Source organism: Diplotaxodon limnothrissa, linkage group LG10 (genome assembly GCF_057381915.1).
Source record: "Diplotaxodon limnothrissa isolate DT_005_m linkage group LG10, D_limnothrissa_male_GT1.1, whole genome shotgun sequence".
In the NCBI taxonomy this organism is placed as follows: Eukaryota; Metazoa; Chordata; class Actinopteri; order Cichliformes; family Cichlidae; genus Diplotaxodon; species Diplotaxodon limnothrissa.
This window is the reverse complement of record NC_140605.1, coordinates 22775929-22799868: the sequence shown is the minus strand read 5'-3', so window position 1 is coordinate 22799868 and position 23940 is coordinate 22775929. Positions and strand designations below refer to the sequence as shown.

The 23940-nt window shown below is 38.0% G+C and overlaps 1 protein-coding gene across 1 annotated transcript; it reads right to left on the bottom strand.

The window, feature by feature from the left end:
• Positions 1-1968: 1968 nt before the first annotated feature.
• On the bottom strand, positions 1969-23671 carry lars1b (leucyl-tRNA synthetase 1b). The gene is made up of 32 exons (XM_085363954.1): positions 23577-23671; positions 23220-23341; positions 22788-22875; positions 22595-22675; positions 22212-22349; positions 21791-21952; positions 21442-21554; positions 21147-21210; positions 20498-20586; positions 20116-20341; positions 19861-19948; positions 18319-18395; positions 16851-16904; positions 16609-16749; positions 16187-16264; positions 16011-16096; positions 15733-15798; positions 15447-15529; positions 14449-14587; positions 13976-14188; positions 12983-13040; positions 12131-12194; positions 10809-10992; positions 10529-10619; positions 10176-10316; positions 8786-8926; positions 7638-7748; positions 7275-7385; positions 5992-6096; positions 5149-5244; positions 4769-4901; positions 1969-2954 (listed from the first exon to the last, which is right to left on the bottom strand). Exons 1-32 carry the CDS (start codon positions 23580-23582, stop codon positions 2749-2751), a joined length of 3555 nt encoding a protein of 1184 aa, XP_085220080.1. The 5' UTR covers positions 23583-23671; the 3' UTR covers positions 1969-2748.
• Between the last annotated feature and the right edge of the window lie 269 nt (positions 23672-23940).

Sequence of the window (23940 nt, the reverse complement as noted above, 5' to 3'; positions counted from 1 at the left end):
GACCTGTGACTGATGAATTTAAAACCACTTACAGTAAATGTTACGCTTACCCTTAAGGTAGAAATACAAGTCTATAGAGTGGAGTGCTGGGAAGTGAGAGATACAATGAATTACTTGTGGTTTATGTTTAGAGGCAATGTGTTCATTTCCTGTGTTCTCTTATTGACCTTTATATTTAGACTGACATATTTCACGTCTGACAGCAGGTAACGAAAAGCGAAAGAGGGAAGCAAGCAGCACTTTGTACGTGGTGGAGAGACATGTAGTGAAACTAATGATGGTTTGGACGCCAAGACGGTTCACACAGAAGTACACCCGAAGAGAAAAGTGAAGGGGAACATAGTAAATTACTAAAACATTATACTGTTTAATTTGAAGTCCACAGGATTAAAGCAATGCATCATTTTCTCATGATTATTTTCACTGTCATCCCTGATTAAGTCATTCTGTAAAAGCCTTTCTAAGAGATAAAGGCCTGAAGCTTGTGCTTTTCTGTCCACACTGGAATGTTTTAAGTTTACCTGAACAGTGGTCTCAGCTTGGATCTTTTTTTAAATCAAATTCCATGTCAGTCTATAACGCCAGCTTAGTTTTTTGGAACAAGAAGTTACCATCCTTGGGCAAGAAGGTAAGACTGGCAGGCTTGGCTAGCACCATGCACAAACACACATATCTGCCAATTAGTTCTGCATCACAAAACGATTGATTCCACTTACCTAAACCAAAACTTCTTAGATGGGGGGCAGAACTTGTTTCTCTGTGGAGTTTACATGTTCTCTCTGTTCCTGTGTTGGTTTCTCCCACAGTTCAAAAACATGGCTAAAATAACTGGTGTATCTAAAAAGGCCATGGATGTAAGGTGGACACATTTTTTTAAGTGTAAAGAATAAAGTGCTGCATGAATGTATAGTTAAAGTGTGACTTGTAGTTAAAAGCTCTTTGAGTGGTCTGGAAGACTAGAAAATAAATGTGATTATATTATATTACCTTTGCATCAACAAACACCAGAAGCATTACAGAATAATCTAAAAGGAAACAAATTACAGTCATTTTCTTCTGAGCTTACTGAGAGCAGAACTCAACAGAGTGGTTGAGGGAGGTCATAATATTAGAGTGGGAAATGTATTTACAAGTTCCACACATGCAAGATGTCCTGTTACTGCGTTGAGTGCACAGATTTACTCGCAATAAGCAATTTTTGTTCATTATTGATAGTTGTGAGGATTTTTGCAATTAGCGAGCATAGAGTTAAATTATTATAATGGTGATAAATATTGAATTCCAATTGAATTTTCTCACCATTTTCACTTTAAAAAGCTCTGGACTATATTGTGAAAGCATTAAATATGAGCAGCCTGTGGAGGTAAATTCCATTAAAAATGTTCCAAAAGGGACCAAAAGCACAAATGCAGTGAGAGCAGTTTTCAGGCCTGACAAACACCTTGGATGGTGTGCTGGGAGACCTGTCAATCAAATCTATTTCCATCAGGCTGTAAAAAAGATTTTTTTCCCCAAATATTGCACGTTTGACATTTTAACATGAGACTCTCAGACTCAATTTTTCAGCTGCAAGATTGTTGGTTGATTCTGACAAAGAGGTAGAGTAACCTCATGCACAGTGTGTTTATATTTTGTTTTAGAACAAAGATTTGGTGAATTAACAGAAGAGATATTGGCTGTACAGTAGTTGGATCCAGGCTGCTTTACTCCTCAAATGACCTCTAACCTTTCACTATAGACATCTAGATTTAACTCATGAATCTTAATTTTAACACTTGACTAACACTAACACTTTAGCTCCCTGTGAGATGTGATGGAGTAGAAGCTAACAGAGGTGTGAAAAGCACAGAGATCTCAAACATGCCCATAAGTATAAATCTTAAGTAAACATATTTTGTTTTATTGCGCAACTGCCAGCATAGGGGTTAGAGGGAGACAAACACCACAGAGGTTTAATGTTTCATAGGTTTTATTATTCATCTGGAAAAGCCAGACAAGCACCATCCACAGCTAGAAAACAGGAATGCTGTCTGACAGGCTGACAAACATAAGGGAACGATGCGCCTCACCTTGGATGTATAAAACAACACAAGGCACGTTACCCTCTGTATGAAACCATCAGGCATTCTGGAGGATGCAGGAGCAGTCTCACAACATAAACATACATCAAAACAGTGGTTTTCTGTGACGAGAATAAACTCTACAGACGATTTTAATATGGACACCGCTGACTGAGTTCCTGAGTCCTGCAAAACAGATGACAAATTCTAGTGCTGTCCTTGATTGCAACCATGACAAAAAAGGTCAAAACTTTTAGGATAAGTTTGCAGTATTTTGTTATAACTGTTTTGCAATACTGACTTCTTAAGGAGAAAACTGTACCAGAGGGATAGCCCAGAGGCAGATGTGGATGTACTACAAATATAGAATTTGTTTTAAAGAAAAGAAGACAGAAGCCATCATTTTAGGTCCAGCAAGTTTCAGAATTTCCTGATGTCACACTCATCAGTTTACAAACAGAAATATCAATTATAAAACAGATACAGCTTTGAGTTGCTGCCCTGATGCTTTAAATCAAAATGAGTTGTTTTGCTGTAACATTTCTTGATGCATTTGAATCTTCAACAAAGCTCAACAACTACTGAACATGCCCCCTCACCTCTGTGTGTGTGTGTGTGTGTGTGTGTGTGTGTGTGTGTGTGTGTGTGTGTGTGTGTGTGTGTGTGTGTGTGTGTGTTCAATGTTATTCTAATGAACCAGATAAACCAGAGTGTCGCCAATGTCTACAGTTAGGCCGTTGTCAGCCAGAGTGACCTTCTTCTCCTCCAGATTGATGTTGAACACAGATTTGTTGGAGATGAGCAGTTTGCCTTGTTCCTCCTGTCCCAGGACAGGCAGCCGGCGAGGGCCGAGCAAAGGGTCCTCATACCTCATCAACTTGACTCTGGACAGATCTGGTGGAGTGAAAGTGGAAGGAGACAGAGGTGAGGCAAAACAGACAAGAAACATGGGAAACAAAACAACTGAGAAATGCAGAAGTACTGGAGGTGGGATAGATAAACCAGTACAGAAACAGAAAGCTATGCTTGAGATTGGGGAAATTGGAGAATATAAAAGAAGAAGCAGGATGGAAAAATGAAAAGAAAGAGAGACTTCACTGAGATACACAGAAAAAAAAATTGAGATGAGACATTACAGGCAGAGAACAGAGAAGTGAAAGAAAACAGGCTACAAAGAAAATTGGGTCATATATTGAACTGTTCTAAGCCAACATTATTCAGTTTTTCTTTTCAAATCTGAAAGCATAACACAAAACTAAAGCCAAACATAAAAGACAATATGGAAACAGCAGAAGCAGAACCTCTCAAAAGGCAGAGTGCCTGGTGGTGCAATCACAGCGGAAAGCTTTCTCAAGCGGTTCGCACAAATTTGATGAAGGATGGCTGGTGGTTGTTGTGTTAGCAACACACTGGCAGAGATATTTGCCACAGTTTTAACGGCATGATATGGCTGTCAGCTGTCATCAGAGAGCTCACATAAATTAGCTTGGAATTAAAGATGACTGAAGCGAAGGTAAATGAACGCTCTACAGTAAGTGTCTTTGTGCAGAGACACTGAGGCTGTCTAAATAGCTGAAAGAGAGTGAAAGAAAGAGAGCGAGGTGGTGGATCATCCCAATGCTACTTTGCTCAGCAAAGTTGTTAATGATATGAAGGAAGTTGGGACCACAGTCACCAAGAATACCATTGGCAACACACTACGCCGTAATGGATTGAAATCTTGCTGCGCCTGCAAAGTCCCCGTGCTCCAGAAGGCACATGAGGTCATGAACTGTAAAATCTTGGATGCAAACCTCCTTCCCCCACGCTGGGTCTTCCAGCATGACAGTGACCCAAAACATACCACCAAGGCAACTAAGGAGTGGCTAATGAAGAAGCACATTAAGGTCATGTGACCTAACCAGCCTTCAGATCTCAGTCCTATAGTAAATCTATGGAGTGAGCTGCTGAAGATTCAAGTTACCAAGCACCATCCAAGAAACCTAAATGATTTAGAGACTTTCTGTAAAGAGGAGTGGGCCAAACTCCCTCCTGAGATGTGTGCAAACCTCGTGACCAACTACAAGAAACATCTTACCGCTGTGCTTACAAACAAGGGTTTCTCCACTAAGTACTAAATCATGTTTGGCTTGGAGATCAAATACTTATTTCACACAATGACATGCAAATCAATTTATCACTTTTATGTAATTTATGTAAAGCTTGGGTTGGTATTGTCTCTCTTTATTAAAATGAAATTTTCATAAAATTAGAGATTGTTTATTTCTTTGTAAGTGAGTAAACTTACAAATTCAGCAGGGGACCAAGAAATTATTTTCCCCACTGTTTATTTAACCCCCTGTGATAAAGGCCCTTCTAGCTCAGTTATTCAGTCATGTTATTCTAAACTTTTCACAAATGTTAAGGCCACTGTGTACCTGGGGACATTTAAAACCTGAGGTATGGTTTCATACCCATCACACTGGCCCAGTCAATTCACTCTGTCACTCAAACCTTCCCCACTCCTATATGATTACAACAGGCTGGGGAAGAGTAGAAAAGATGGGTCAGAAAGATAGAAGAAAGATATAAGACAAATGTGTGTTGAACATCGCATGATGTTGGTTAACTGAACCCAAATGCTTTCAACTAAACTGAGCAAATACTTTTATCCTCTTGATTTAGTCACTAAAAGTCATTTTGGCTTTATTTATTTTTGTCTTACTAACCTTTAATGAGTCTGTTGACCTTGGCTAGCCTGCGGACGATGCTGTCTCTGCTGTCCCCCTGTCGGATGTCAACCTTTGTAGAAAACATGCCATTGCACGGCTGAGGGTTGACCAAGGACACAGAAACTCCAGGCTACGGGGATTAAAAAACGAGGAGAAAAGAAAAATGCAAAACTGGCTTTTTGATATGAGTATAAATAAAATAAATTTCTTTGTTCATCACTGGCTGCTGCACAAAATGAAATAGGTCAGTAAAATGAGCACAGCCATAAAGAACATATGAAAACTGTGGACAAACGTGTTAGTGAGGAAAAAAAGCTAAAAGTGATCCTCTAACACGCAAGTCTGGCCAAAGCTAATAAGCATTGAAAAGTATTTACCTCTGATCTGAAAACACTGAACGGTTTCCCTGGGCAACAGTCCTCCTTCACTTTGTCATCAGCCTCAGAAGCAAACAAGATGTCAATCTGCTCCAACTGTCAAAGAGAAACGATGGAGGGGAAAAAAGATAATCAGCTCAGCAGTGTAGTCCACAGGGAGTATGTTTACAGGTGCGTTTGGTATGCACACTGGCAAATGCTGGGCATACTAACCATGCTACAGTAATGGGAGACTAGTTTGTACTTGGGTCTTTAAAGAAGACCACAAATGGCAACAGACAAAGTGCTTCTCTCCTCATCTGTCCTATGATCTACAAGCCTATTTCAAGCCACACCAGTTAACCCACTTAGAGTTGGTTTGTGAGTAAGGTAATGTATCACGCTTTTTTAGTCCTACATGATACAGCGCATTTCATTTCATTATGTCTTCCTTGTCATCAACTTATCTTTAGCTATGATCTATCAGAAACATGAGAATTTAAGCCGAGCTTTTGCTTTGATGTACATTAAGTGCAATTTTCCTTTTCTGTGGTTAAATCTGCTTGTTTTGCAGAAGTATCCTGGGGACTTTGGGCTTTTTCCCCCCCCCTTTTTCCCCGCCTAGGCTAAGCTTTTGTGCAGACAGTGGTATTAAGGGGATTTTCTGCAGAGAACTGAGCTCAGGATTTCCTCAACTTACTTCTGCAAAGGGAGTAAAACTCAGCTTTAAAGCATCTCTGTGCGAGTTTGACATTTATGTGAAGACACACTGAACCAAAGTTCTGCACACTTTGCTGCACAGTTGTTGTCCAACAAATTTTAGACACCAACAACGTGGGGTAAAGGTTGGATCATAAAGCTTACCTCCAAAGAATTAGTCAAGTAGACCAGGTTCTCCATGAGAACTGCTCGCTCATCAAATTCCAGCTCCAAATCCAAAACTCTGGGTCCATTCTTCTCCAGGTTCTCCTAAAGAAAAAAAGAAGATCCCATCGTACATGATAAGAATCAGAGCTATCATCGCGAATGATCAACAAGGCAATGAATAATAACTCCATTGAGGAAGTGCAGAGGATTTCCTTGGTATAATTTTACACAGAAGCTGAGATATTTGGAAATATAAAAATTCATCTCATTACTGAGGCAATCGTGCTTTCGTTTATAATACAGCGCGCACACAAAGTTCATTGCTATGTTGATGCCACCACCACAAGATTATCAAGAAACAAATGTTTATGAGCCAAAAAAGTTAAAAACAAACAAATAACGCAGGGAGATAAATCAACATGAAAGATACAAGACCAGCTTGAGAGACAGACCGTGGATGAATACAAAGCTCATCATGACTATTTATTAGCTTCATTCTTTTTGATCACTGCAGTGAAAGAGCGAAACCTGAACAAAGCCCAGAGCACAAGAGATGTGGCTTCTAAAATTTTAATAAGCAACAATGCTTCTGATCATTTATTAGCACCACTTGATCTTGAGTGAATATGTAGCTTTATATAACAGAAACAGCAACTGCAGGCATAATGTTATTTGTGATATTTGTATCATCTGGTGGCTACTGCTTTTAGAAACGTTTTTGTAACATGAAAGGTGGGGATGAAAATTGTAAATTAAGACATGCAGACATGCGGCCGAGACAGTGAACAGAATTTTTGTGGATGCTGCAAATAAATGGAAAGTGGTTGACACAGCCCATCAAAAGTGTTTTGTGTTCTTTTCAATCAATAAACACGTTAAACTGTGCAGAACAAGTATTCCTGAAATTTCTCTGTAATGTCAGTGTAACACTTGTTCAAATTTTTCATTGTATTGTCTACAGTTTTGTTATTGTTTAACACAAAGCACTAAAAAAAAAAGAAAAAAAAAAAAGAAAATAGCTTTTCAACTCCAATCTTCCCAACAAATTATCAGGGAAGACTTTCCACCAATCAGAAGTTGATCAGTGTGAAAAAACAGTCAACTTATGGGTTGGCTGTTGTGTAAGAGACTTATTAAAAAGGAAATCACAAGTGAAAAAACATCTCTGGAAAATTCCATCTATGTGTAAAGATGACAAAATGGTTTATGATCATTGGTGGAGAGTGGGCTGTGTACGTCTTCATAGTGAAACATTAATGTTGGCCTTTCAATATTTTTACCTTGATCATGGCTACAAAAGGCATGACTCTCTTCATGTATTTCTTCAGTTCTGGCAGAGCGCCTAGTTCACTCGCTATCACTTTGTTGTCCGGAAGGACCCCGTTGTTGGTCTAGACATACAAACAGGAACAGAAAAAGAAAAAAAGAAACAATTAATAAACTTAAACAAACAGGAGCATCGATAGGAAGACACAGAGAAACTGAAAGAATTCAATTACATAATCATTTAATTCTGAAATTACTGATTTACAGAAATAAGCATATTATTGCACCACTAGGCAGACCTGCAGTTCTTCAGCAAACAATAAATCTTCAAACCTAATGCTGTGAATAATGTTGGGCTTTGTGTGTTCGTTCCCTACCTTGTAGTGCTTGCCGAGCAGGGATAAGGCACTGTGCTGCCATGGAGGGTAGCTTTTGGCCACGTAGATGGTGCAGTGGGAGGGCTTGGCTGGAGGCTTGGAGTCACCTTTCTGTTGGAAGGAAAACAGGATTAATGTTTGTGTTTATAAGAAGCCTTTCACATTCATCTTGTTTATTCATACATCAGGTCCACAAAACAAGGTGGCCTCAATCAGATTCCAACAGGGTTTGGATTATTCAAGGAAAAAAGCCAAACAAACAAAAAAGCTGTTGTGTGTGTGTGTGTGTGTGTGTGTTTGTTCTTTAGCAGACATAATGATCTGTGAACTTGTATTACATGACAGCTGACAATTGCACTGTATGTTTGTTTTCACAAATGTACCTTCATATTATATTGTCACAGTATGTAAAAAGTTGCACAGGTATTATTCTATAATGGGAAAATACTGGATATATGCGGCTGTGGGAAATGATTTTACTGTATGTTACTTGATAAAATATTCCATATTTTCTACGTGGGGGTGGGGTTTAGGGGGCCTGGAGCCTATCCCAGCCATCATAAGGTGAGAGGTGGAGTATACCCTGGCCAGGTTACCAAATTTATTTATTTTTTTTGGTTTTATTACTTTTTGGTTTTATTATATTTTTAATTTTTTGTACATACTCACAAATCCCCTTTTCTGGGCAGATTTAGAACTCACATGCTAACAACATAGATGTTGCTGCTGAGAACGCTTATGGTATGAAAAAATAACTATATTTAAAAAAGAAAAAGAAAAAAAAAACCCTTTTCCTTTCTCCTTTTTCTTCTCTTTTCCCATCATCTTTCCAATCCTACCTCAATGGCAACAAAGCATTTCCAGTAAATCAATAACGGGGGCCTGGAAACCTGAGATATTGCCTGTCTTAGATGTTGTCAATACTTGTTTTGCTTTTCTCTAAGCTGCCTACAGCCACTTATTGAAGTGCGGAACTGTTAACAAACAATAGACTGGCTTTCCTGCTGTGAACACAGACATAAGCTCGCAAGTGTATCAGAAAGGATATAGGATGCTGCTGTAGAGTTACATCAGTCTGTTTTATGTTGCAACTCAAAAGTTACAGCATATCCACGAAGGCAAAGTGTACAGACAACTTCATATCTTACCTTGCTTTTAGGCGGAAGCATGTAGGCTTTGAGGCGAAGACGAAGGTCGTGAGCAGTTTCCATCAAATATTGAGAGGAACGAATCAGAACCTCGTCCACGGGCCCAGCCACAGGCCATGATGCCTTCATCAGAGAGCCAGTCTGTCAAGCAGAAATAGAGAAGAAAAAACAGTCACTTAGTGAGCAGTGTAAACTTTTAAAAACTTTCATGGCTGGGCCCAGCTCCAGAATATCTGCTGGGACTGCTGTTCTCATACCAAGTAGTACACAGCCTCAGATCCTCAAGTAGAAACCTGTTAATTGTTCCCTCCTCAAGTTTAAAGACAAAAAGGCAATCAAGTGTTTGCTGTTAGCCCTGCCCAGGAAATCTGGCTTGCCTCATTAGTGTTTTCTTATTAATCATTTATTTAAAAAAAAAAAAAAAAAGCTTTCTGGAAAAAGAAAAAAAAAAAAGCTCATATGTAAGGCTTTCTATAAAATATACATTTTAGTATAGATTTGATTTCTTTTGACATTTTTAACTCCATCGTTTTCTTTTTACTTTTAGATTTGTATGTTAATTTGAAGTTATTCATTACAATTGGAATCACACTGTATCTTATTCCAATTTTGAAATTGCAGTTAAATCTTGCACGGCCTATGCTAAATTGATTAGTAATTTCTTTTTAAATTTTCTCCTAGTTTGTTCTCTTACTCTGTGTTTCCGTGAAGCATTTGGGTAGCATTGGTTTTGGTGACTGCTACACAAACTTTAGTGTTATCATAACTACACAACCAGAGGTCACAATGGTATCATAACAGTGGCATGTGTAAGTTCTCTGTGTACCGAGTGCCTCTTAGCTCTTTAGTTAGTGGTAGTGAACACATGACTGGAGAACATACTGGTGTTGGGGCTTTTTTTGTTGCCTAGCGACAGCCAAAAACCCATTTCCATCACAGCTGCACTCCTTCATATTCATAAATTTGAGTGTTAAAAATATATTTGTCTCCCTGTGCTATTTGAAGTGTGCACCTGTGTGTGCATTTGCTTCATGCTGCAGTGAGAAAAAGATCCATAGTGCGAAGATATGCTCCCGGTGGATATGTACATCAACAGTGAGAAAGTCAGTAACCATTTCACACAGGTAATAAGCAGCGGGCCCAGAGCTACCCAGAGGTCTACCTAAAGCTGTAGCTTTCAGCTCCTTGATCCCAATTCTACTCATGAATACAAACAAACACTGGATGTTAAAATGTTTCTTTTGACTGTATTCCTGTTTTACTCTAAAATATACAAGACAGATAAGAACTAAGGACAGAAAGGAGAAGTTAGATATGAGTCAAGTCAGAGCACAGAGCCAACTCAGAGCCTGAAAACAGGAATACGACGCTAAATCCATGTGTTTCTTACCTTGCCAAGCAGACCCCAAGTGTATTCACAAAGGTGCGGGCAGATGGGGGCCAGCAGCAGAGTTTGCCTTTCTATGAACTGGAAGACAAGGTCTCTGTGCATGCCTTCGATGGCCAGCTCCCGATACTTATCTTTGGCTGCCTAAATACACACAATAAAACAACACAAGGTTCATCAGCGAAACTCGAGTCAGTCTCTTCTACTGATTTAACGATGACCGCAGTATCTGGAATCTAAATGCTCTACTACTGTTGTAGATTATGGGTACTTGAAATCATGCTACATTATCTCTTATATGATCTCATCAAATTATTAAGGACTCTCAGAGGTGGAATTTTATCAATTTAATTTACCTGAAATTCGAAAAAGCCACTTTTCAAAGCCTCCTTGTACATCATCCTCTCATAGTGCTGCTCTGTCTTCAGGATGCCTGAATTCATCTCACTAAACAGGAAAGAAAATTATTTTTTAAAAATGTACTTTCAAAACATTTAACCACAATCAGGCTTTCGCCTTACATTTATTAATGCAGACATAGCTGTGGATTCTTTTGCTTTATCAAGGCTGAAATTCAATAAATTTCAGAACTTGTAAATCCTTTTCATTCCAGACACTTTTAAATCCTCAGACTACCTGGAAAAAACCCGATCATTAAAGGTGTCTGCAGGTCCCGTCCTCAGGTTGTTCTGGTTGGCAATCATCTCCTTCACCCATTCCACCCAGGTGTAGAGGCGCAGGATGCCAGCATCAGCCATGGTCTCTACAAAGTTAGCATCCTCCACTGTGTCTCCAGCATCCGCTAGAGCCAGACGCATACCTGAGAATGGAAATGAGAACATGTGTTAAAACATCAGAATGTACAGGTACAATATAATAGATGTAAAACTGATATACGGTCACTCTCACAAATGCAACTGCCTTTGTAATTTGCTCCAGTTTAATATCCAATTATCTGAATCCTCTATTCAGGATATACAATGAACACAGCACTTTTTTTCTATTCTGCAAAATAGTTCAACAAAAGGTGAAGTACAGAGGCTCTGTGGAAAATTCCAAAGCTTGAGAAAACGTCAGTTATTCAGCAGACATCCCTCCTAGCTTTAAGACAGGAACAACTTTATGTGTCTATCTGCTGGCAGACCATGAAGCTGTTTCCTCCCACAGCAGGATATCTTCTATAGAAGCATGAACTATCCATCTATTCTTCAGCTCACTGAAGATATATTAAAAAAAAGAAGGTGGAAATTATCCATCTATCCATCGCTAACATAAAGGAAAAAAGTAAACATATAGAGAGGAAAAACACAAGTCTTCAATTCCCTGTGGATAATCAACATTATACCAAACATATAAGTTGTAATGTTCTCACTTTCCAGCCATTTCTAAAAACACAATTTATCTTCCTCTTATATTCTTCTAAATATTTTATTTGCTTTTTATCTTTTGAAACCGCATTCCTTGAATATAATACATCTGTAAATACATAATACATGAATGATAGAGGCAATTCTTTTGCAACAACAAAACAAAATGTTGAACACTAATTAAAAGCTTCTCATCTTAGAACACACATTGATATTGAGAACATCATGCATTCTCTATTTTAAAGTGTGCATATTACATAATTATACAGAAATGTCTTACTTACAGTCCACTGACTGACCTGACAAATACAACAACTCATAATACTCAACATCAAAACCTCATCTATCTTATCAAAATGGGTTCATTTTCTAAACACCATCACCAGGGGATAAGAGATGTTAACAATATAATCATCCATAACAGCCCATGCACTGGGAAAACACAGTTGAAATCTGTTCCAAATGTACACCTGAAGTGTTTTCTCCCAGGTTTCATGGTAAGATGAAAGCGCCATTGAGAAGAAAACTATGAAGAGGGAAAGAAATAAAAAAGACAGAAGGAGAGATAAATCAAGAAGAAACTGATTATACCGTCTGCTGAAAACTTGTCAATGGCTTGGCTGAGAGTGAGGAAATTTCCAGTTGATTTGGACATCTGGTCGATAAAAGAAACAGATGTTAGCAGCCGCAATCTTTCAGGTCTGCCCACCCACACAGTCTTTCTGTGTTTAAAACCACAAAAGAACCCAACTACAAAATACAATCAGCAGCAAAAACAGAAAATGGCATTCCTAAAACCATTCAGAACTTAAAGCTTATTTGAGAAATGTTTGGCTGTTATGTTTAAAATCTGTCGGTCAGTCAAGGAACACAAAAGATCCCATCAAATGAAACCAGAAAGAAAGCGAGATTTCATGTTAACCAGGTAACTTTAGCCCTAGCTTTCCTGGACTGTGAAGGCAGTTCTAACGGGGGGGACCTCTGTGCGTAGAGAGTAGCAGAGTCTAAAATTTTTCTATTGTATCTAATATCTTTGTATTTCTATGATGAGCATTAGTGGTCAAGGTAGAGTGGTCAGAGGCTCTCAAGGCCAATCCTTTCATGACAACAAGCACTTAGCTAGATTGGGAAACCCTGTGTTATTTTAGTGAGATGATAAACTGCTTCATGTGACCTGCTTGACTAAACTGACTAAACTGCAATAACAGAAAGATATTTTTTTATTAGTCCTTCATTTATCCAGGTAAAAAAAAATCTCATTGAGATTAAAAATCTCATTTCCAAGAGAGACCTGGTATCATGGCAACAAAATATCCTTGTTTGTTTATATATGGGGTATGTTAGACTTGGGGCATGGTACAGGGTCCTAAACTTACAGGGTTATAACCTAATAGCAAATTAAATGATTTTAAAGTAATACATACAGCTTAATACTTCACATACCTTTTCAGAGTTGAGGAGCAGATGTCCATTAGCTCGCACTGCTTGTGGCCACTTCCCGCTGTAAAAAAGAAAAAAAAGAGAGAGAAAAAAAAATATTTTTTTTAGTGTTATCTTGTTATTTTCATCATTACTGCCATTATCATAGGGAAGTTTACCCAAATGCAAAGCTGAGCTCAGTTTATTAAAAATAAAAAAATAAAAAATTCAGCAAAACAAAAGGAAGATTGGCAGTATGTTAAAAAACATCATTATGACACTGATAACATTACACTGTATTGTGATTATTGATTTATATCTTAAATGGTAAAAAGCACAGTATTATCACATTCTGATAATGCAACATTACCAAAACCTTAAAAAAGGCATATAGTACCTGACATAATTATAAATATTCTATTACTGAATCTGAATTATTGTCATCTCACCTTACTGTAGTGTCACCGTAACATAATGTAAAAAAAAAAACCCCAAAACTTATTTTAACTTATGTACATAAATACAGAAAGAGTTACGGAAACTACGGCAAAATAAGATCAAATCCAGTGAGTCCGAGCCAAGAGTGACATCAAATAAGGGTATAAAACAGACTCAAAAGGACTGTTTCCATGGCAACCACTAGAAACTCCAAAAAGTTACTCATCTAAGCCAAGAATTAGACCAGTGTACCAGTCGTGAACTGCTGAAATGTTTTTACACACTTACTTTTGCATGTATTAAACTAATGGGATATAATGTGTTAATTAGAGCTCTTTAGAGATGCTTGTTGTGTTGGGCACACTTGCCAAAAATATTCATTTAACTGTCAATCACATTTTTATGGAATATCAGCTAAGTGGATGTGAAAAAAATGTCACAATTAGACTAGAGAACATCATTTTTGTAGCATGATAAGAGTGTCATTCAAAGCTGATAGCTGGAGGTTCGAAATTTTGTTTGTCGCCCCTCATTCCTGTCCTCTTTTTTTGTTCTGGTCAGTCCAGTGGGCAAACTTACTTGTCTTTGGGCCACATGGCCACATGGTTGTACAGGTAATATGACAAATGGTTGGGCACCAGATCTTTGCCAGATACACGGACATCCACGGGGTACCAGTACTCAAACTCCCTTCTAAGCCTCTGCAGATGCTCTTTAGGGATGTTGGTCTTAGGGAACGGAGAAGTCTTAAAGAAGATGAAGTCCCACACCTCTCTAGTCATCTGCTCTGGCCTGTGGTAGAGAAAAAAAGAGAAAAGACATAAATGAGGCTAGAAACAGAGACTTATTGTGTTCAAATGAGGTGAAAAGAAGAAATTGAATGCTTGGTGTGACTGTGTGCATTTTATATAATTCAATAGCTGACTGTACATGCTTCATTTTAATTTGACATTTATTTTAGTGCAAAAGAAGGGACGAGACTTAAATGAACAATGATTTGGAATTACTGATTTCTGCATATTTGTGTGCACATGCATGTGATGCATCCATACTTGATTCCCAGTGGTGACTCTCCTTGGCCGTTAAGCACACCTCCCTGCAGAAGGTGGGCTACGGTGTAGTAAGCCATGTAGATGGTGGAGTCTGACAGGGACTCAATCAGCCACTGCTCGTCCCAAGGCAGCCGCGTTCCTATGGTAACCAGGGGATGTACACACACACACACACACACACACACACACACACACACACACACACACACACACGAAGGAGAAAGAAAACCAAAATTATTCATTTTATGACAACCGACATCTCATCTGTTTTAAAACAATGTTTTCTTGTCAAACTGTACACACTGGTGCCAAATATTGAGGAAATGTAGAACAAAGTCTTGGCTTTACTGTGTGATCTTCTGTACACAAGCCGAAATGTAACTCTGTTGTCAAATAAACCAAATCAAACCAGACACCAAAGTAACTTGTGCTTTCACACAAATAGTTTGACACTTTTTTCCACAGATTAGATTTTTAGGATTTTGGAATCCCTGTTTAGAAGAATTTACAAAAGATCAACTATTTAAGCAGCCTGAGATCAGCTAAACTCAGGTTGGTGACAATGTTAAACGTCTTACAGGCTAATTGTCTGGTAAAATGACTGGATAGACTTTGTGTTTTTTATTCTTAAAACATGTGGAGAGATTTATACAGTGAGGAACAGTTTACAGCTAGCCTAGACTGTACTGCAGTGTCCTGCGCTGAATGCCAGCTGGCCTTCAGTCTGCATCTATTCTTATAAAAACCATCAGAGATGGAGTGTTGCTAGGTGTCCAATCATTAGTCCTTTGTCTCCATCTATAGACCAAGAGCATCGCTCAAATACAAGTTCAAATCTTTATATAAAAAAAACTGTTTCCAATTAGACAATCATGATCTTAAAAGTGCCAGAAAAGCTAAAGATAAATAAGAGTGATGGTTAGTTACCGTATAAATATTTACTGAACACACACACACACACACACACACACACACACACACACACTGAAACCACCTACCAAGACCATAGGTACGTGAGCAGGCATGCTCCTGCAGCCAGTCCAATGTTGCCTCAAAGTTTCTTCTGGTCTCCTCACAAAATCTGTATGGTGTTGCAAAATGAAACATAAAAACAAAACAAAACATGAATTAGACAAGACTTTGGACTGAAACATTTTATTTCCAGCATAAAGCTTATAGGCAAATAATAAATTGGTGTTCTGAACCTTTACAAGATCCCCCACAAAAACACTAGAAAAGACAAATTTGATATATAATGCAAATCAATTGCATCAGAGATCTTACGTTTCCAATGACTTCAGGGCTTCGTTGGCCTGCTGCTTCCACTCAGCATCCCCATAATCCAAATACCTGTGGGATAAACAAATAATATTTGCATAAGGCTTATTGAAGACAGTAAACACTAAAAATGTTTTTAAAAAGTTAAAATTACAAGAGTTTCATGACCAGAATGACTGAAACTAGTTTAAACTTAACCAGCTGTTAACTTTTTGTCACTTTGTAATTCAAAGTATCAAACACCAACAATTATAACTTTATTTTACAGTTCCAGCAGCACTCACCACTGGTCACAAAGAGCCACCACACACTCGTCAGCTGAACGTGACATGACCTGCTTTTCTGGCTCCATGTAGATCATGGCTTCTCCCTGGAATACATGAAAATAGAGTCAATAATAATAATAATACAGAAATAAATAAACAATAACTTTTTGTGACTCTGCAAATATTTTTTTTACCCTTTCAACCATCATCTTCTGGATGGGCTTCTTGACATCCTGGACCTTCTGGCCCTTGTAGCCTTCCACAAGCATGATCTAGGACAGAAGATTATTAGCAGAAAGTCAAACACACTGATGCACTGTTTGAACTATTTACAAGATTTACCAGCAAATGAGCTATGCCTCACAAATGGTTACAGAACTTCTTCTTGCTTCAGTGTTTAACGATGGTAAACAGAAGAAAACTGCCTGAGGGTACCTAAAAATCCACAGACAGATGATGAATGATTTAGGCTAGCCTTAAGCTTCGAACTACTTGATTTGTGCCTGGGAGATAAACAATACAAGCTTCAAACCTAAAACGTATACCTGCAGGGCTTTTGCAGACAGACCACATTTTGTTAACTAACATAGATGCTTTGAATGCTAATGGCACTCACCCCTTCATAAAATCCCTTCAGATAAACCTTCTCCTTGGCTTCAGCCAGTTTCTCCTTGTCATTCTGGCTCTGAATCTTCAGCTCATCACACACCAGAGGAGCAGACAGGTTGCCATATCCTGGAATCTCAATGATAGGGATCTGCACACAAATAAAAGCACAATGACTTTGCATGGTGACACTGAATGCATGAATTTTGTGCAGCATAAGTAAAATGAATGGACTTTACTAGTTCAGCTTACCGGCTCAAAAGGCAGAACCATCTTGTCCTCAATTCCATACTTCTCCCGCAGCGCCTTTTATTCCAAGTCCAAGAAAGAACAGTGACATCAACAAAAAGGATGTGAGAAGAAATGACTACATTTTGCCCACAAAACTAACATCAAATTAAAATATTACGCACTTGAACTTATTGCTGGATGGTATCAGAACCTTTATATTTCTTTTGATTCTGATATGGAAATGGTAAATAAGTGTAGTGATTTATTGATACATCTGTACACATAAATGGAAATACAGCAGATAAGGCAAAAACAGAGTCTGCACAATTCTAATGAGCTATTCAATGCAACTTGAACTCTCTTAGGCAAATTTTCTTGTCGTTTCTTTAAGTAGCCTTTGCAAATAGTTCTCCAGGCTTCTTGGAGGACATTCAAAGCTCTTCTTTGGATGCTGCCTGTCTTTTGTTTTGTTCTCTGTTAGTAGGATCCCACAGTTTCAATAATGTTGAGCTCCGGGCTCTGGGGAGTCCATCACTTGACTGATGGCGTTCCACTTGGTTTTATTCATGATTAATTTACTGAAATGTGTCTGGGATCATGGTCATCCTAAAACATGACGACATTACCACAGAAAAAAACCTTTCTGGGTTTTTTTGTTTGTTTGTTTGTTTTTTTGGTGGATTAAAATGTCATGATACTTTTTGTATTCATCATTCCATCAGTTTTAACAAGATCACCAACATCACTGGCTGGAATGCATGACAGAGCCTCCACCGTGTTTTACAGATTTACAGCTATTCACACTCTCTGTTGTATTTGTCTCCTGACACCAAAATTCCAATTTGGATGAATCACTTCCTAAGACCTGCTGCCACTGATTCCATCATGTGGTGTAATTTGGCATACCTCAGCCTTTTCTCCCTGTTTTCTTTAAAAATCTTGAAAGCCACCTTTCCTGTGTCAGGTTTTTGCTGTAGTTTTTCACATTTCTTAAAGAAATGACTTTTAAATCATGTTCAACTGCTATAGATAATTTTTAGGACTGCCACTCCTTGTTGTGTTCTCCACTTGTCCAGATTCCTCAAAAAGCTAATTTCAGAACATACTGCACATCATGTCCAGATATGTTTTCCTCTAAAAGCTTATTGTAAATCACCTTGTTGGTACAAAAATAATATTTTATGACTGTGAAACTGTTCAATCATTAGCATTTTTTGTGTTTTCAGAACACGAGAAACTCGTTTTTTTGACAAGCTGCTAGTATCAAAAATGCCTGAAGTAACAAAGTTCTTCGATATGTTGACTGTCATGTGTAGACACAAAACTATTCATCCCTCGAGTTAGGTGCCTTTTTCCGCTTTGATCAGATCAGACAAAAAGACTGGATTAAAAAATGAGTGCAAAAGAAGTCAATATCCAAAGAAAAACTTTGAAAAATACAAAGAAATGCAGGATGGCTCAAGACCTTTTCGTAGGTTTATATCGTCACCTGTTTTTTCTTGATGTCCCTGAGAGCAGCAATGTCATCAGGAGCATCAGATGGTACACTGGTAACAACCCCAGTACCTAAGACAGACAGGAAAGACACAACAATGCATAAAATCTATAAAATGATAATGCAGTTTTTTATTCTTTTCCCTTACCCTTCATAACCCTCAGAAACATGATGACACAGGGGGCATTTATTATTAAAATTGTGACATATCAACTTAGTCATTGAGAAATTCCAATTATTACTAACTCTACAGAGATTCATCAATAGGACACATGAGTACAAAGAGACAAACTACTACCCTGGAGCAACACAGACAAGAAAAATAGAGAAGTCTGACTTCTAACAGAATAGAAACACTCTGCAATAAGTCGATTTTAAATGATTGCAAATGTTATGCGCTGGAGGGAAACAAGAACTTATAGCATCCATCCTTTGACATTGCAAACAATGCTTCTGAATTCTACCTTGACCTTGTCCTGCTATTTTGAGTCCCAAGAATTTTTCTATATAGCTCAAGCAAAATAAGACAGTGTTATAAATGAGGATAAATCAAATTTCAGTCAGATTCTGTGCAGAAGACAGCAAGAGGTGGAAAAACTGAACTATTTAGAACTACTTGTGATTAGGGCTGTGCGATATGACCAAAATCTCATATCCCGATATAAGAATTCTATTGTCGATAACGATATAAATCACAAAAATGTAACATTTTCTGTAAATTCTGTGAATCTCGGGCAGCTCGACTTGCGTGAAGTGTTTCCAGCTGCGCGTCATGTAGCTGGAGTTGAGTGTTTTAACCGATGCATGAAACTATACATTTTTAGACATAAGTTGTAAATGCCGCCGTTTTCTATGTGAGCATTTATTACACAGCGTGCTGCGGGGAAAAGCCTGTTCTAACGTTTGAGTCTAAAGGTTTATTTTTTTTAGCACCTGGCGGCTCTTTTTTGCTTCTCATCCATAAATAATCTGCTCTTTCACGTGATTCAGTTTATTTTGAAAAGTCTCAACAGGATCTTGAGCTTTATTGTGAAAGGTTTATGTGGAACATAAACAAGCGGACACGCGATGGTGTTACCATCCTTGTTGCTAACCACAACGCATAAAAAGAGGCGCTTGTCCGTCTGTAGTGTGTTTATATTAAATATAAGAGAAAGAGAGAACTTTAAGAAATTAATATAGTCACTACAGTGACCATCAAAACGATGAAAAAATATTACAGTAAACAGTTTATTTTGCGACACCACGAAACAAACGATAGCGTAAAATGAAACATAGATGTTTTTATAACATCATCCGATATATATTGTTATATCGAACAGCCCTACTTGTGATTGCCAAGTACATAAGAGAGGAGGGTGCCACTCCTCAGGAATATTCCTGCTGTTTTGAGTGCAATCAGCAACAGCGTCCATCTACAACTATGATGCTTAAATGTGAGAAATTTCTGCCTCAAAAGAAAAGGCACAATTTCTCAAAAACAAAAATGTACTGAAATTTAAGCTACAAATCTAATCCTAGCGTTTTGGCTCATACCTTTATCCTCCTTGATGGTGAGCATAGGGAGAGCATAGATGATGTTATAGGAGGTCAGAGGAGCACTCAGGGCACAGCCGAGGATATCCTACAAAGACCAAAAAAAAGAAAAAAGGCCACTGAATTAGATACACGAACTGCTGGGTTAATATTAGATAGCATTTTATTTTTTATTCCACTGAAATTAAATAAATCCATCTAAATGATCTGAACTTATTTGCTGTAGCTGGAAGCAGCACATGAAAAAAGTAGTACCTGTCCCAGTACTTCCATTATTACTGGCACCACTCCATTTTCCTTGGTGAAGCCCTGGAAAGACATATTCCTGGCAGCCCTTCTGGTGGAGATGAAGACGTCCCCACTGGTTGTCTCAAAAGCAACATACTTCATGTCAGGTCTCACCCAGCAGTTGGTCTGACCAAACATGGTCTCTGGTCTAAGTGTAGCAGCCACCAGGAAGATGTTTTTGCCTTTCATACCGCTGTGGGAAGTACCGAAACTAAGGCTTAGTGACAGGATTTAAAAAGGATGACAGTTATATTCAAGGGGATTAAATCAGTCTTTCTTTGTAAACCTGTCATCTCCAAGAAAGTTTTGTTTTCTTTTTTGTGGAAGTACAGCATTAAGTATTTGTTACCTGCTATAAAAGACCTTGGATTTGAATTTTGCTGTGTAGGGTTCAACGACCTTCATCTTGATCAGGGTGTATTCCTGAGGTCCAACTCCCTATAAGTGAAGCACAAAAGTTAAGGAAGAAAATTTGATAAATAAAAGTTCCTCAATCACTACAATTTAAATTGTAAGAAAGTTTTGTGGTAAAATAAGTAAAACAAACATTTTTAAAGCATTTCCTGCAGTAAATCTGTGGTTAAATACACCTCAACATTGTCACTTTATTAGGTATTAAGTCACTTTGAATGTGGCATTGTTGTTGCTGCTGTTATTAGTCTACTTGGTTTTTATGACACAACCATCTCTAAAGACAGAATGATCCAAAAAGTAGAAAACTGCTTCGACCTGATAGGAAAGCAACAACAACTGAAATAAGCCCTTGTTACAGACAGAAGGACATCTCTGGATGCACAACATATCGAAACTACGAAGCAGAAGACCACATGGGGCCCCACTCCTGCTAGTTCTTGTTCTGACAAATCTGCAGCAACTATGTGATGCTATCATGTCAATATGGATGGGGCCAACCCTGACACTAGTGAGGTGTACCTAATCTTAAACAATACTACAGTTTCAGAATAAATAATTTTTTCTGTCAAGCTGAGGACGTCTACCTCTCCTGTCTGTCTGTCATGGTCCATGCATGGCTGTCCATCCTTGGGACAGTAGATAGTATACCTGCAGGGGAGTTCAGAATAGTCACGATATAGACTCAATAATATAAACAGAATATACAGACTCAGAATAGACTTAAAGAAGACTAAAAGGAAGACATCAAATTAAACAGAATTGGGAAAGAAAGCCACTTGAAAAAAACCAGTCATATATAAACTATGATGATTTTTTCCCTATATCATAAAAAAAACCAAACCTTGTGGTAGACGACAAGAAAACCTGAAAGCATCTCACCTTTTACCAAATTTGATCTTTTTCCTCTCTTTTAGAGTAACAAACTGCCACCTGACAAAGGAGTCGTAGAAGGGGTTCACGTCTGTGGTGATGAATGAACGCCTCCAGTCCACCTATGAGGTAATGACATAACAGCATGTCAGCACAACTGAATAAATTCAGTGCCTTCCTTTAGCCATGAAAACATGGATGCATCAATGTCACTGTACTTTTTGTGTCTCTTATTTAAAAATTACAATGTTTTGCCACATGAAACTGCATGAATGTTTAAAAGGTATGTGCAGTTTAGTCTTAAAAATAATTTTAATCAAACCACAGAAAGATAAAACAAACAAACAGAGAAAGCCACCTTGACTCCCATCCCTTTGAGATCTTTGACAGCCAAAGGAGGGAAGTAATCCAGCCAGTGTTCAGCATCAGCAAACTTGACAATCTCCTGGTCAGTTAAGCCCAGAGACCTCATGATGTCCCACTGGAAAGCGGTGGATCCAGATTTGGCCACTGCTTTACTCTGGCAAAGAAACAAGAAAGAGATTGCAGAATGTTAACAAACTTTCTTTTATCTGAAAAAATGAAGCCATACACTACTTAGATAACAGACTAATTTTTTACACCTTCAAACCAAATTTTATGGTACTGCTTTCATCTTAACTCTGCAAATTCTGTCCTGGGTAATAAAGGCCTTAAAAAAACAGCTCAAGCTTTTGTCATAATAGCATAAGTATAATAAATTCATTTTGAAAATAGCATTTCTGCCCTGTGATCCTAACCTTTTTGCCCTTTGCTTTGTCCTTGATAATGATTTCATCAGATGTTGTTTGCTGTTGTTTCTCTTCTTCCTCCTCCTCTGGAAACTGTGGAGGGTTTCCATACAACTCCATCTCTCTCTTCAGCTTGTCTGCACAGGCCTGATGGATACAATTATTGATTAAAAATATCAGAAAAAACACAAAGATCTGTTTAAGAGAGATGGATTATGACAGATAGATAGTAGCATAAAACAGTTATGTTAAAAGTTGATTTTGGGACAATAAGAACAAACTGTAATTGCATGTTTATATGATGAAAAGTGATAAGATTATGTCAGATTATAGACACCTAGAAATCTTATGAAAAGTTTCTGAATAAAAAAACCAAACCCAACATTACTTACTTTGATCGGCATTCCTGTACAGTGCAACCCGAATGGAAAGAGGCATTTCTTTCCCTTAAGAGACTGGTAACCAACAGCAAACTGCAGGAAGACAAATGAACAACAATCGGTAAGAGACCACATATCAAATTTCTCAATCTTAACTTATTTGCAACAGGTGGTGACTCAGGTCGATGTCTGCCTTTAAACTTACCTCACATTTTGAAAAACTGAATGTATGGCCAAGGTGCAAACGGCCATTCATGTAAGGATAGGGAAAGGTGACCAGGTACTTGTTTTTACTAGAAGGTAAAAAAAAAAAAAAGGTAAGGTAAAAAACAAACAAACAATTTAGCTGCAACCCAACAGGTTTTCCCAATATTGTAGTGTGAACTATGAAACAACATCAGACAACATGATTCAGCAACAAAAATGTACTACATACCTATTACAATATATTTAGTTCTACAAGGAAGTTCTACAGAAACTACTTTCACATTCCAGTGTGCTGCAAATCTTTGGAAATCTTTCTTTATATATGGGCTTACAGTTGCATATTCTCTATCTGGAACAATTTGAGAAATACTGTAAAACTGTTCAGAAAACTGATCACGTAGTTGTTCTTGAAAACTGAAAAGATACTCACTTTGTACTTTCCCCGACTGTTGTCGGTGCATCTTGCTCAAATGTTCTCTCCCTCTCCCATTTCTCCTGGATTTCCAATTCAATCTTTCTCAGGAAGTCCAGCTTTGCTGTTCCTTTCCGCTCCTGAAATGTACCGTCGAGCAAATAATCACAAACTGAATGTCATAACAATAACAGCCGCAATATCCAGCTTAACAGAGTCAGACTTTTTTTATTTCTGTAATTGTCTCAACAGCTCATGTTAGCTAACTTTGCTAACAGCCACATTGAATTAATGCTCTAAGGCAGAAATTTTCTTTTTTACAAAAAACTAGCATCAACCATTTCATACTGCGAGTAATTAAAAGATTGGACCTACCGTCATTTTGTCTAAAACTGCAAGTAATTAGTTATACTGTTCAAAAAGAAGAAATAGTGTCTAGTTTGACAAGAGAAACCCACGCCACCGGTGCCTGGCTGATGACACCGTTCGCTTGGTTTTCTGGGAAATGTAGTCCATCTGACTTTTCAGACGTATCTTAACCTATCTGTTGTATTTGCACATTAATTAGAATAGCTAAGATTTATTAATCTTAATTACTTTGATAAACAAATACAAGCCCTCATATGTGCGGCTTTTTTTTGTTTGTTTGTTTGTTTGTTTAAATGCATAATAAACATCCGCCGTCGTGCTTGCGTTACGACAATTTGACCATGTTGCCATGCCGTAAAATATTTTGTAC